At 40.1% G+C, this 14728-nt stretch overlaps 1 protein-coding gene across 2 annotated transcripts in view; it reads right to left on the reverse strand.

Annotated features, from left to right (window-relative positions):
• Nucleotides 1-14728, reverse strand: part of arhgap10 (Rho GTPase activating protein 10) — a 63961-nt gene that overhangs the window by 21330 nt on the left and 27903 nt on the right. For both annotated transcript variants that reach the window (XM_015402258.1, XM_015402259.1), the window contains exons 3-13: nucleotides 13523-13584; nucleotides 11079-11150; nucleotides 10850-10951; nucleotides 9488-9598; nucleotides 5931-6035; nucleotides 5512-5641; nucleotides 3450-3556; nucleotides 3271-3365; nucleotides 2822-2903; nucleotides 1652-1691; nucleotides 1506-1574 (exon numbers count right to left, since the gene is read on the reverse strand). In XM_015402258.1, coding sequence (XP_015257744.1) covers nucleotides 1506-1574; nucleotides 1652-1691; nucleotides 2822-2903; nucleotides 3271-3365; nucleotides 3450-3556; nucleotides 5512-5641; nucleotides 5931-6035; nucleotides 9488-9598; nucleotides 10850-10951; nucleotides 11079-11150; nucleotides 13523-13584 — 975 coding nt within the window. The remainder of the gene's footprint in view (nucleotides 1-1505; nucleotides 1575-1651; nucleotides 1692-2821; nucleotides 2904-3270; nucleotides 3366-3449; nucleotides 3557-5511; nucleotides 5642-5930; nucleotides 6036-9487; nucleotides 9599-10849; nucleotides 10952-11078; nucleotides 11151-13522; nucleotides 13585-14728) is intronic.

Genomic DNA, 14728 nt, shown 5'->3' on the forward strand with positions numbered 1-14728 from the left:
CACTTCAATGTAAAAAAAACTTTTCAATCAAAGAAAAAAAGTCTTTAAATGCAAAAATATATTTGAGACTAAAAAAAAATACATTTGAACACTGCTTTTCTTTGATTGAAAAGGTTTTATTTGATAGAAATCAAAATCAATCAAAAAAGAAGTTGCTTCAAACAAACAAACAGAATCAAGAAAAAAAAGTAACTGTTATTTAAATAAATAAGTAAATGTTTGTTTATAAACGGCACTTTAGGCTATAGACAAAATGAAATGCATTGAAAAATATGAACCAAACTATATAGAAAGAAAACATATGGAAATAAATGAAAATGTTCTTATTTGACAGATAAATAAGTGGATTCTACATGATCCATCTGCTTTATAGCACTGCTGATCTACCAACTGACCTGTTGTTTAAAGCCAAGTGGATCATATTTGATATGCGAGTTTCTGATACCTCTGCATCATCAGTTTGATATATTTGTTCTTAAAAACCGCGTACTTAAAGAATCAGACACTTGTAGTGAACGGAAAACGTAAAGGATGATACAGAAATGCCTAACGTATCAAAATTCATGCAAATAAATGATCTAATTTAACTTATAGGAAATGTTTTTTTTATTTAATTTGTCAAAAAGTTCAATGACATTGACATCTTTATATTTTTTTTTTTCAAAAATTACATTTTCTATCAAGTATTTCATGGTCCAGGCTTTAAAGGGTTAACTATATTAACCTGCTGATTGACACAGGGCAGGTTAACCGATCAGATATTTGGGTCTAGCTGAAGTTTTTATGATTTCCTGAAGGATTGTTGGAAGACAGAATCAGGAATACTGTAATTTTTGGACTATAAGCCACGACATTTCCCCCATTTTTCGACCTTGCGGCTTATCTATGGACGTTTACAGCTAACGGCCACTAGGGTAATACCTAAATCTATGGATTTTACCATCCACCATGTTGACGTCACATTTGCTTCAACACACAAGAAGCCGCGCGCGCGGGAATGCGGAGGTCCTCCGGAAGCAGACTTCTACTTCTACTGTACGAGACAGAACAACAGCGAGAAAGACGGACATTGCAAGCGCAAGACATTTTGTGTGACACCCTAATTGGAAAACAAACGTACCGATAGAAATAATAAATAGGTTCCCCAAACAGTTGCCTCTTTCCCGACAATCCTCTCTGTGCACGAACCATATGGTAATTAAAAATAAAAAACCTGAAGCTTAGAGTCCGGTGCAAATCAAGCAATTTAGCTTCTGCAGCTTATATTCAGGTGCGGCTTATAGTCTAAAAATTACGGTATTTATTTACTCAGTACTTAAGTGTTACTGACATTTCCTAGAATATTTCTAATGTTTATTCAGTTATAATAATCATAGTTCAATTTAACATGTGAATAAATGATCTAATTAATCATTTGTTGGATTGATGACGGATGCAGATTTTCTAGGCTAAAGTTATCCAGATGAAACCTGTTCTATTATGATTTCAAGATGTTTGACACTCACCTCTGGTCTCAATAGCAATGATTGAATTCTTCACAAAAGTTAAACCCATTTCATCCAACTGGGCATCGACTACATGTGGAGAAAACAGGAGATTAAAAAGATCATTTTGCTCCATGTTACAGACTTCAGAGCTGCTGAGAACTTACTTCCTCTTTCTTTAGACAGAGTCACTCCAAGATAACCAGTCTGGAAAAAAGTTATAAAAAAAATGTTATAAACTAAACTGGTTATGCAGGTTCATCTTAATAGTTAATGACTTAAAGAAATGCATAGATCAGATGCAGTTTCTGCTCTCCTCTGTTAATTTAGATGATTATGATTGAAATCTAATCAATATTCATTATCTCTAAATGTTGCCAATATTTGTAAAAGCAACAAAAACAGCTCAGGGGAGTGGCAGCCTAGTGGTTTCCTGAGTGGGTAGCATCCAGAATTTACTCGAAACGAAGTCATTTAGAATGTTTTTAGAGCATAAACAGTAGTGTATAGGATTTCCTGAAAGCGCGCGCCTACGAGTTCACGAGTCTACGGAAACCGCGGCAGACCAAACCAGATGAAAGTGCGCATTCAGCGCCTGTTCTGCCAATAATGCAAGCGTAGAAGAAGAAATGTGCTGTTTACCTGTGCAAAGAAAGAAACAACGAAAGAAAAATGTCTGAGGACTTCAGTGTTGAGGAAGAGCATGAGTTCTTTGCCGAGCTGAATGCGCACTTTCATCTGGTTTGGTCTGCCGCGGTTTCCGTAGACTCGTGAACGCGCTTTCAGGAAATCCTATACACTACTGTTTATGCTCTAAAAACATTCTAAAAGACTTCGTTTCGAGTAAATTCTGGATGCTACCCACTCAGGACACTTGGAATACATTGGACGAGCAGTATGGAGGAATATTGACACGTTTTTTGTGGACTTTTATGGACCTTTCTGCCTCGAGCGCCATAGACCTCCATTATTTGAATGTCAGCAGACAGCAAGAAGCCTCCCAGATCTCCAGATGCATTTGAGATATCAAAAAAGTACTCCAGAGTGTTGTTCAGCATGGGGGTGAGTAGAAAATGAAGGCTAATCATGTTTTGGGTGTACTATTCCTTTAATCCCACTGCTCCCCAAGGGGATGGGTTCAATGCAGAGAGTTCATTTAGTTGCTCAGTACTTGTGACAATGTAATGACAAAAAAGTTGAATTCTTCTAAGAATTCTTCCTGGATGGACTGACAGATGTTTGAAATGATGGATGAATGAATGGATGAATGGATAGTTAGTTGGTTTGTTGGTTGGATGGATGGTTAAACCCAGCCGGTTTTGCTGTGTGTGACTCACAGGCTCCTTCCCACCCATGGCCTGCATCCACAGCTTGTGGTCATCCTCTGACAGGGCCTGAACAGTCAGCACCGTCCCGGGCCTGAGGGAGAATTATGCTACGTTAGCATGAGACAAACCGTAGTTACAGAGCAGAAAGACACACAGAATTTACTACGCCCTCTCAGAGCCTCCATATGGTTTAAATATCCACTGTCACGACTGTCTGACAGGATTGATTTGGTCCTGCAGGTTGGGATAAGCTCTACACTCTGCAGTCCAGGATGTGGTGATGTGAGGAGGTGACCTCTTCATGTTGGAGTAATTTTATATGAGCTCTATGGATATTGGATGTTTCCTACTGTTTGGCCACAAGAGGAGGAAATGGTGCCATTAATCTGATAAAGTGATAAAAAACAAGTTTCCCTTCCTAAAGTTGCTCTTCCAGAGAATTTAAACTGATAACAAACCTGTCTGTTATGTCCAGGTCAAAGCAGAACCTCCTGTCCAACATGTCTGTTGGTTTGCGGACGCAGGACTTGAGCGTGACGGACTCCGTCTCCCCCTGAAACGTGTTTATCATTTACAATAAGAACGGCTGTTATGGAGGAAACGTTTTACAGATGGAGGCAGAGCTGTGATCACTCACAATCTTTCCACCGGATCGGTGGTCAAAAGTCACCATGTGCAGGATCTTCTGCTCCTTCACAAACGTACAGTAGCGCTTGACCCAGCTTGAACCGAAGGGAGGGGGTCCTTAACAAATCAGACAACATTAATCCAGGAGTGTTAAAGTTTTCTAACCAGGGCAGGAAAAAAAAAAAAGATTAGAAATTGAAAAAAAAACATTTAAGTTTCTTCATTTTTTCGTTTCAGATTCTTTTTTCAAACTGCTGTAAGCTCTGCAATCAGAGTGGGCCTGGTGACCATTTAGGTGCCTGAAAAAAATATTCACTGCTGCTGCATTCAGAAACTGGGGGAAATGTGAAATGTCTGTTATATATTGTTGATATTTACTTTTATGAGACCGTTTAAAAAAAAATAATAATTCACTGATCAAAGTTGTTTATGTCAGCACACTATACAGATCTGTTGGGAGAAATTCTAGTTATTAACACATATTTTCTGTTTTAAATCATTTATATAATTTATTTTAATATTACTTTTCCGTTTTAAAACATTCTAGCTCCCTCGGATTGCCTTAGAGTGTAATATTTCACCTGATTCATGCATGTCTGAGCAGCAGCCCCTCAATGTCCTCAAAGTAAGCAGCCATCTTTCTATATAAAGCAGGAAGCACCTGCGGTGACCACGCTGCGCCTCCTCAGTAAACATTACGCCACTGTTTCTGATCGGCGGGTTCATTTTTGAGAACGGCTCATTTAACAGCTGATCTGCACAGTGACAGCAGCTGCTTGTTTTTAGCTAATGTCTATGTTTGAAATAATAAATCACATATGCACAGTTTTATTTACAACACAAGCACAAAAACTACTTTTTTTACATTTTATAAACACAAATTCAGCACCATGAGACCCCAAATCCATCACAACTATGAGTTCATGCTCCGTTTCTGCTCTCTTGCTTTTTATGCATCTGTAGTCTTCTACCAATCGTTGGTGGAATGTTTCTTTGCCCTCATATCAACTTTTCTTTATTTTAATTTGGCTACTTTTCTCTTAAGGAGTTAAAAATTGTAGTCATCATTGAATAACTTTTAGTTTATAGCGTTTATCACAGACATGACTTTGTACGAAAGAGTAATAGAGCCAGACAAGAGGTATTTTTTCTTCTGTTTCGAAAATAAAGTCATAAAATTATGAGAATAAAGTAATAAAATTACGATAATAAAGTTGTAAAATTAGGAGAACAAAGTCGTAAAATTACGAGAATAAAGTCATAATATTACGAGAGAAAGTCACAATGAGAATAGTCATAAAATTACAACAATAAAGCCATAATATTAAGAGAATAAAGCCCTAAAATTACGAGAAACAAGTTGTATTTTATGACAACTCCTACAAGAAGCACTTTCTTCCCTAACATGAGGAATGTCAAGCATTATGTGAAGTTATACTCTGGCTCTGGTTTGACAAATAAGGAAATCTTTTAGCACTGCAATCAATTTGGGCAGGATGTCAAAGTGGACTCAGGTTGCTGATTGCAGATGACGGAGGTGCTGGACATGAAGTCAGAGTTCAACTCTTGAAAAGAACAGTGATGAGCTTGAAGATGCATTGCTAATGTTATTAGCTACAACTAGGAAGTAAACCGTCCTGTCAAGAGGCCAGATTTCCTAAAAAGTAGCCAATCACAGGCATTTCACCGTTTGGTCGGCTGCTTCCTCAAAGTGACGGAAGCTGTTCAGGTTTGATGAGGCCAAATGAGCGGCCTCACTAAGGAGAACATCATCCACATAGACACAAACTCTAAATGCTGGGGTTTAGACCAATAATTACCAAACAATCATGTTTCTCAGATGCAAAACTGCAGCAAAAACACAAAAAGGTGGCAAATGCACACCACACTTTTCAGATTTCCATCCATAAAAAGGTTTATTTTCATTCCACTTCACCACTAATGATTAAAGGGTTAACTATAATATAAAATCCTGCTTAAAATAACTGAAGTTTGACTGTTCTGACATGAGAAATCTCCCGAATATGTATGAATAGAAAGGGAAATCAACACGTGCTTCACCCATCTCTTACGTTTTTCCTGCACGTAGAGGTAACCTTCAAAGCTGATGGGGCTGGTCTGGCGGTACTCGTGGGGGGTGTCTTTGATCCGCTTCATCAGCTCATGCACCTCTGACCGCGTGCCCTCGAATCGACTCCTTGTCTGGGAGGGACAGGAAGCAAAGACACACTCCAGGAAGTGGCTCAGTGATGACCCTCCTATCAGGAGGCCCACGTATTGGAAAAGCATGCACAGGTTTTTCAGAAAAAAAAAACTAAATTCTCCAATAAACTTGTTCTGAAAGTCCAAAGAGTAAATAACCAGTTGAAGCTAACTAACAGGAGAAAAGGAATAGCTTTCTATATTTTATGTTTGTTTGTGATGGAGGCGGAGCTTCCTTCGAGAGCAACTGAAATCATTTGTTCATCCAGGAAATGTGTTTTTTTCTTACATTCTGAATATTGATCTGCAGCGCTCTTTTATAGTGGTCAAAGTCCTTGGCAAGCTCGAATCCCTGGTGATAAAAGGTGAACATGGTCTGAAAGAAGGCCAGCATCTAGGGAAAAATATCAAACAAAAACAAGTTCATTAAACCCAGACAGATCATTCAGACACAGTTGGTCCTATTCTGGGACGGCAACTGATACAAGAGAGCATTTCCATTTGACGTCCTGCTTTGAATGCATCCAGAACGTCAGGCTTTCTTTTTGACGGCAGGAAAGAAATGATTTCTGTGATTTAGGTCCAAATCATCTCCAAGCTGAGACCTTCTTGCTCCAAACTATAATCAAACTGAAGGTCATTGAATAGCTTTTAATGGTCATTTAATTTTGGGTAAAAGGAAAGAATAGTGTCTAAAAGCACTAAGGTTGGGTGATTAGATTAATCTATAGACAATTGATGATAGACTCAGTCCTTTAGCAATCGTTTATTAAGAGGGATTTTCTTCTTTTTTGGATTAAGAAGAAGCCCATGACAAAAAAGAAAAACAGCAAAAAAGAAAACCTTACGCTGTAAATGGCAGACACAGACTGCAGCTGTCTTGACTTTAACATAAAAAAATTGAAATTAAACAAAAAAAGAACATAAGGAAGGGAAATTCTCTCCTCCAGTGAAGCTGTGCGCTTTCCTTAAAAGAAAAAAAAAATCACTGCTCCAGTTTTCAGTCTGTTCAATTTTGCTCATTCACATAAATAAATGAATAATGGTCAAAAATGCCTCATAACAGTCAAAACAACTGGAAAAGATTTTTCCACTGGACGACTCTTACATATTTTGGACAAAAAAAAATATAACAACCAAGTATGTCATTCTTTATTTGGTTTAGCAGCGTTTGCAGGTGGTTGACAATATTACCAGCAGAGCAGAAGACGTGGTTTGAGGGGGAGCTTGTCTTTGCCACAAAGTCACCTGCAATTTTTTGGACTTGCGAATATCAGTTGAAACATTTTTGCATTTTGCTGAACCTTACAAAGCATAGATTTTACAACAGTGCCCTTCTAAAAAAAATCTGAAAAAACAGACTGACTGAGTTTAAATAAACTTCAGCATGTTTAGTAATGAAAATGACAGAAAACTGCTCTGGTCACTTTTAATCCATTAAATAAACTATAATAATAACATTTAATAAAGAGACGTCAGTGATTAAAAGAGTTGTTCTGATTCAGCACATCTCTGCACAGTCAGATATTATGATTAATAACCACAAGGGAATTATCGCTTATTCTACTATAAGATGCAGACATATTGAAAAGAAACGTTCTACTGAGAGAAATATCAGAAGTAGGCCTGCAACCAACCATTATTTTGCAAATTGATTAATCTCTCGATAATTTCTTTAATTAATCAACAATCGGATAGCAAAGAAGAGTTTTTATGAAATTGAACCAAGATATTTTTTTTTTACAATTTTGGTAGAGTTGCGGCTCTAAGTGGGTCAGTCTGTGAGCTAAAGTCACGTTTTAGTCTCTCTATCCTCCAGTTAACGATTAACTGATTACTGAATTAGTTGATGATTATTTCAACATTCATTCGATCATGTGTAATCTGATCAATCGTTTCAACCCTAATCAGAAGCACTAGCTAAATTAGCTTCGCTGATGTAGCCTGTTAACCTGACTCCTCCAGATGGATTTGCTCCACATATCCATCTGGAAACCTTCCATTGAAGTAATTTTGGGAAGGGGCGAAAATACTGGTTAGCTGATTGGCCTATGTTGGTGATAGACGGGCCAAATAAACCAATCAGATCAATGAAGCATATGACGTACTAACAGAGCGACGACGAAAACACAACCACAAGCCAGGCTACTCTTGCCGAAACCAGTCGGGAGAAGAGCAAAAACATCTTTTCCTCTGAGAAAAGCCTTCAGAGCAGTGTTTTGCTCTTCTTTGCTCGATAGCCACGCTAAAGCTAGTTTCATCGGCTGAAGCCGCCATGTTCTTTAGACTGAACTGTCGCGCTTCTCGTTGCGTCACATCTCAACCCGCCTCAGAGCCAACGCTGATTGGACGTTCGTTTGGTGAACGGCTCCAAATTTTATTTAACGGAGAGTCTCCAGACTGATTAGCGAGTGAAACCTTGAAAGCTCGTGAGATCAGGATGGTCTCACGAGGCTAGTAACCTGTGGCCGTTTCTCAATATGTGAACTTGTGCGCTCTCATGTGCTTGGGAAACCTCATCAGCATCAGCCTGTACTGTTCCAATTCACAAGAACAGCACACAGAGAACAGACAAAGTCCACGGATATTGTTCTCGCCCCTCCCTCTTTACCCAGCATGCATCAGAGCAGACTTGTCTGTTCTTGAAAATGACAGCTGTCCCAGCATGCACTGCGGCAGCAGCGCGCCATTGAAAGTTAAAAGTTCTCTTTTCTGTTGCTGTTGTTCAATAAAAGTACGTTTTAAAATCATTTGAGGCGAGAATATTATACTTTAAAGCATCATCATATGGTCTACTTACCGATTTAATGTGTAATTTAAAAAAACTTTTTGCGAAGTTGAGAGGACCGCGGCAACCAGCGGACCTCCGAGGCTAACGGCAGCCAGGGCTAACCGCTGCCCGTCCGCAGTTTTCTGTTTTATTTGGCAAAATGTTCATTTGATTAGTTTTTATCCGACTGTATTCATTATTATTCCCCCACAATATAAAAAAGGAATAATTAATTATTATCTAGAGACTATTAATAACAGGAGGTGAAATACAGCTCTAGACGAGCCGGGCGTGTGGTGACGTCACGAGTACGCTTCTGTTCAAATTGACCCATATCTATACTGCGTGCTCCCGTTCTCCCCAAGTCCATACTTTCCTGAGTTCTTCTCTAGAACATACTTGGCGAGGACACGAGTCCGTATTCACATTCTAGAGAATTAGGAAACGGCCTGTATCTGCAAGCTAAGAAGAACATTGACGGGCATATTACTGGCAACACTGCCTAGCAATCAGAACGTTACGTAGCGATTAGATTGCTGCATACCGATCGTAGCCTTACCTAGCGATGCGCATGCCTACGACACGGTAGTTTAACCACATGGATCCTTTATGTGTAACTTTTTAATTTTGACAGATTGATTTTGTTTGATCACATGTTGATTGGCTCCCAGACTCCAGCTGGGGACCACAGACACCTTTTTTTTTGTTTTTAAATCAGGTTTGAGAAGACAGAGTCCACGCTGCTGGACGATAACTAAAAGATTAAGGAAACATCAGTCCATGGAGGTGATAAAGCAACTTGCTGTTTGCAGTTGGCAATAAAAAGTTAAGCGGGGGAGGTAGCAAAGGAAGGAAACAAACTAGAAGGACATGATCCCAGCCCCTTTTTTTCCACTGGCTGTTTTAACATGTGCTAATTTACCTGAATGTGTCCAGAAATGATATAAAGACTGATTTAGGATTGATGTTTCATGGAGCTATGTGCTGACTCAGAACTTAGAGAAACATCTGCTGAACAGGTTAGGGCTCCCGCTCTGCTAGTCGGAGCCACATCCACTCTGTGGAAAGTCACTCACCGGTTCCACGCATTCAAACTTCTTTCTCTCCTGGATCTCCTGCAGCTTGCAAACATATTCAAGCGATTCCTCTTGAAAGTGCTGCCTCATGGTTTCCACCTGGCTGTCTGCCTGGAGAGGTGGAGAACACACATCATGATGATTACAGACAGGAGGAGAGGAAGAAACGCTCTGGCTGCAGCTGCTAGGATGAGATTATTGAGTAAAGTCCAGATACAAATATCTTTAAATAACAGCTCTGCCTCTTTACTCTCTACGATGAGCAACCACATTACTTTACTTCAACACAGACACCTGGCAGGAAAGACAAAAGGAGGAGGTCAAAGGAAGCACGAATCAGGAGGAGAGTCGAGTCGGACGGGACAGTGTCAACGTGAACCTTAAGGTTTGGAGAAAGACAGGAAAGAAAAATCAGCCTCTGGTTCAAACAGGTTCAAACCTGCTGCAGCAAACCAGGACTTCAGCTCAGCAGAACGTTAGTGATGCTTTCTAAAACCATTAAGTATCAAGTTGTGTTTCTATCAAACTCCATAATGCATCAGAGCATTCAGACACAAAAGATCAGCATTCCCCTAAAAAGAACTGAAAATAATATATTTTAGCCGTTTAATAACTGCATGTAATGCAGGGATGTTTTTATTGCTCTGTGCTTCATCCCCACAGAGCCAGACTGCTCCTCATGGGATGGTTAAACCCAGAGGATAGATTCTGTTGAAATTGCCAATGAGGTCATTTAGCTTTTGTTTTTTTTTGTTTTTAGAAAAACTTTCCTATTTTTTCATTATTTTTTTTTCCAATTCATTCAATTTTATTGAAACTGTTTGTTCATGAAAGAGAAGGATGTCTGTTGAGGAATGGCTGATAATCAGATTATTTGGATTCAGTAGAGACGGAGAGACGTCTCGTCCTGATGGACGCTCCAATGATCCCGAGTCCATCCTGGGTTTCACCTCATATGTGAAGCAATTTGGTTCTTTGGGTCACATCTGAACGATTAAGTTTATTCATAAAGCACCATTCCCATGGTTTGTCTCAAAGCTCCACCTCCAATTAAAGGAACTGACTGGGTAAAACTTCAAGAACCAGAACCGGGCTCAGTGTCAGCGAAGCCGTGCCTGCTTCACTGCAGAATGAGCCTGTAACAGTCAGTCTGCAGACAGGAGCCTCTGAGCTATGAGTGGCAGAGAAACAAACAGGCTGCAGAGAAGATGACACTGTTGACACGGCGCTCCAGTAGGTCAGGGTCAAGAAAATGGGTCTATCAGAACCACAGCAGGAAAACGAGAAACTTCTCTTTCTCTTCGATGTGGGAAAGGAAACTAGCGGAGCTGCAGGTGGAAGAGTTTGAGCGAAGGGAAATACCTCCTGCAGCTGCGGCTCCTTCTTCTTCGCCGACATGTTCAGAAGCTTCTCCAGAGAGCCGTAGTACTTCTCCGTCTCCTTCTCATACCTTTTTCTTTCCGCCTTTCAGAGAAACAAAACAAACACAAAACAACTCAAGACTTTAGGAGAAGCATGACTCAAATGACTGGTTTGCAGTCAGAGTCATGAACTGGTTTCCATCAAAAAAAGCTGAGAAAGTTCAACCTACCCTGACGGTGCCCAGCTGCTCCTTCCTGAACTTCTCCAAGGGTTTCATTAATGTCTCTGTGATGTTTCTCATCTAAGGCGAGAAGGGAGGTCTGATCATCATCATCATCATCATCATCATCCTCCTCCTCCCAGTGGATTAAACTGGGAGATGAGGAGGTTGGACACAGATACTGTGATTTCATTTTTTAAGGAAAATAAAATGTGCCTAAGATTTTCCTTTCAGATTTGCTCTGCAGCATGATGCTGTCACTGCCGTGTTTCATAGTGGGGACAGTTTGTCCATGGGGTCAGATCTTTGCTTCATAAAGAATTTAGCAGGTAGAGAGCTCCTCCCTCCGCAGCACAAGAGAAGAATCCTCAGACGTCACCTTAAACAGCTGAGGACTCTCGCCACGCTGCAGAAAACGGATTTCTTTAGGTTCTCCACCTGAGCCGAGGAGCTCTGCAACTCCTCCAGAGTCACCAAGAGTATCTGGTTATTGTTCCGTCAGGCTACGGAGTGAATTTTGTTCCACTATTGTTCTAAAGAACATGTTTTGTCAATGGAAATTTGGAAAAAAAAATAAAAATAAATCAGAGGGAACCACTGAAAAACTTCTTTACCAAAATAAGGTTTCATTCGTAACTTCGCTGTTGACTTAGAATTTCGTTTTTAAAATTCTATTTTTAAAACTTATTTTTTGAAAAATTATTTTGACAGATGTTATATTCTAAAATTAAATACAGATTTCTCTTTCTCTTAGGTTTGTTATGTGTTTTTTTTCTTTTAAAAATTGTGTTTCCCAGATCAGATTCTCTTTATTTCAAGCCAAACCCAAACACTTTCTGATGACCAATAAAATGTTGCTAACATCCAGCGGACCAATAGAAATGTGTCTCTGCTCCTAACTTCAGAGAAAAAAAAAAATCCCCCAGAAGAAGAACATGTGATCTGTTAAAAATATTAACCAGAAATGTACCAGGTCAAGACCTGAAATCACACCTGCTAATTAACCAGAACTACTCTAGCGTGACTGAAGGTGTTACTTTGCAGGGTAACGTGTTTTTGGTGTGAAACTCCTGAACAGTGTTTCCAACAGGCCAAAGACCCCCTCATAGTGTCTGCCGTGGGTTTTTCTGCTGTGCTGGCTGCAGGGCATGTCTGCACACGCATGCTGCTTTGCTCTATTTTGCAGCGTGATGTCATCTCACTGCACTGAGGGCTGCTTACCGCTGCGGTCTGCGCTTGGCACAACAATCATCTCATTCAGCCCCTGATGACGGGTTCTCACATCGACCTCAGACGCTGCACGCAGACATTACCCAGAAAGCTAACATTTACACCCAGCAGAAGGAGCATGCATGTTCAGTAGCCAGCTAAATGACTCCAAAGTGCTCCTGCTTCCAAACTACTAGGGGTGTGATTTCAGTAGCAGTTAAAATACCAGACTTTAACACCGCCACTTCAGTCACATGTCAGTTTTATGAATAAGGGGTTGAGAGGCAGTGAACTTGCTCCCAGCTGCTCTTTATGAGATCTATCCTGTTATGTAAACCTGGGTTGTTACGGTGTCCCTTCGTACTCCTGTCGCCTGTCATCAGCCACTCCCAGGAGGCTGATGGGACCAGAATAAGGCGAGGGGAACAGAGGAACAAGCTTAGTGTTCAACAGACCTGCATGAGAAGCCCAGCATGGTCACCATGGATGCAAACAGGCTGCAGGTTTATGTTCCAACACAGCACACAACATCCGTTCTACACTTGTAATAAATGAAAACATGACGGATGAATGAACCGGAGGACTGCAGAAACCGTCCCAGTCCTGATCAACGTTCCCTTCAACGTCACACGAATCATCATCATGGTAAACATCGGCTGCTGCTGTGTTTTGAAATGTGATCCTGTTGCACATATTTGTTTAGAAGTGTTGCATAATAAACCTTGAGATTTTTTCTCTGCCTGTCTGAGCAGTGAAGCTGTGCTTGTGACAACGGTGAAAATGTGGAAAAACTTCGCCCTGATGTTGAGGAGCAACAGGCAGAGCAGCTCTAGCCACTGATCAGAACGACCCAAGAGGGCGGCGGGTAGTTCAGCTCAGGTCAAAAAATAAAAATTAAAAATTCCCCTGATGACACCAAGACCAACGTTTAGCTCAACATTTATTACCAAATAACCACATCTTCTCACAGCAAATGATCTTTCATGGTCTCAGATTATGAATCTATGAGGTAATGATTAGAAGTTAAAACCTCCAATTATATGAAGCAAAGTTCTGATTTCCCCCCTGATCTTTTTTATTGTAAATTTATCATCAGAAATTTTTATGTGGCGTTAAATTTATTCTAACAAACCAGATAAAAACGAAACCCACCAGAGGGAAGCTAAGAAATAATTGCAAAACTCTGCATGTGCAATTGGTTTTTCTCAGAGTCAACTTGAGTTAAAAGCAGATTTCATTCTCACCATCAGCTCCCTTTGCTCCTCCAGGTTTTTGAGGAAAGAGGAAAACTCTTGCAAAGACTCGTCTAGGAAAAGAAAACACAACAAATGAGAAATCATGTAAAATAGTCATTTGTTCGACTTATTCCAGTAAGATCACAAGAATTTAATCATATAATATGTAAAGGTTTTCAAATAATCATCTAAAAATCAAACCCTACTCTCTGTCCGAACGTTCGGCCTAACCCCTAAATCCCTCAATCACTATATAGAGCAGGGGCTATAGAGCAGTGAACTCAGTTAACTGACCATTCGGACATATTATCACTACTTTTTGCTTCTACAGCGCAGTGCCTGCGCCATCTTTGTTATTAATCGCCGCTGCCAGGTAGCGACAGTGTATGGTGACAGCGGGCAGCTGTGACAGCAAATCCCACAATCTTTAAAGGGAGAGCAAAGCATTCAGGGATATATCTGCTCGTCTAGTGACCATGGATGTTCACTACTTTTCTAGGTGCATTGTGGGAAATTTCGAGTCCACTATGTTTTCATCCACTAGATGTTCGGACACTCATTTAAAATAGTTAAACCACTATATAGTGCCCTATATAGTGATTAGAGTGGACATTCGGACACAGCCCTGGTGTTTCCAGTCAGCCTTATAAGGGAAATCTAAACCGACTGAAAGGGAGGGGAAATGTTTTTGGTTTGGTTTGGATTTAGATTATTGGTTAGCTTCAATTTTTTCAAGTTGAATGTAAATGGGTTTTTGGTTTGTTTTCCCTTTAGAGGTTTAATTCAGTTGAATGTTTCCCAAATAGAAAGTGACAATGTTGTAAAGGCTTTCAACCTTTTATTAGAGATTGTACATGATGATGCTATAAAAGCTGGGCTGTTTGACTGTGGGTGTGTCTTTTTTTTGTTTGTTCTTCTGCTGTGATTGAGGAAAGGGGAACCCCTGCTTGTCTGCTTTGAAGGGGTCATAGAATGCAAAACTGATTTGATGTTTCAGTTAGTGAGTGCTTGTTGCTATGATGCGTCGTTGCTCAGCAGCTTCACTCATTGTAAACCAACCAATCAGAGCACAGCGCATCTTAATATTAATGAGCATACCATAAAAGAAGAAAACCTGTGGTTTCATTCTGGGGCTTATAACCAGGCTGCATTAGGGCTCATAGAACAGCAAATATGCCATTTTCAGCCCAACCAATGTTACACACCCTATTCAGA

This window comes from Cyprinodon variegatus, unplaced genomic scaffold (assembly GCF_000732505.1).
Source record: "Cyprinodon variegatus isolate N-32 unplaced genomic scaffold, C_variegatus-1.0 Scaffold1326, whole genome shotgun sequence".
NCBI classification, from domain to species: domain Eukaryota; kingdom Metazoa; phylum Chordata; class Actinopteri; order Cyprinodontiformes; family Cyprinodontidae; genus Cyprinodon; species Cyprinodon variegatus.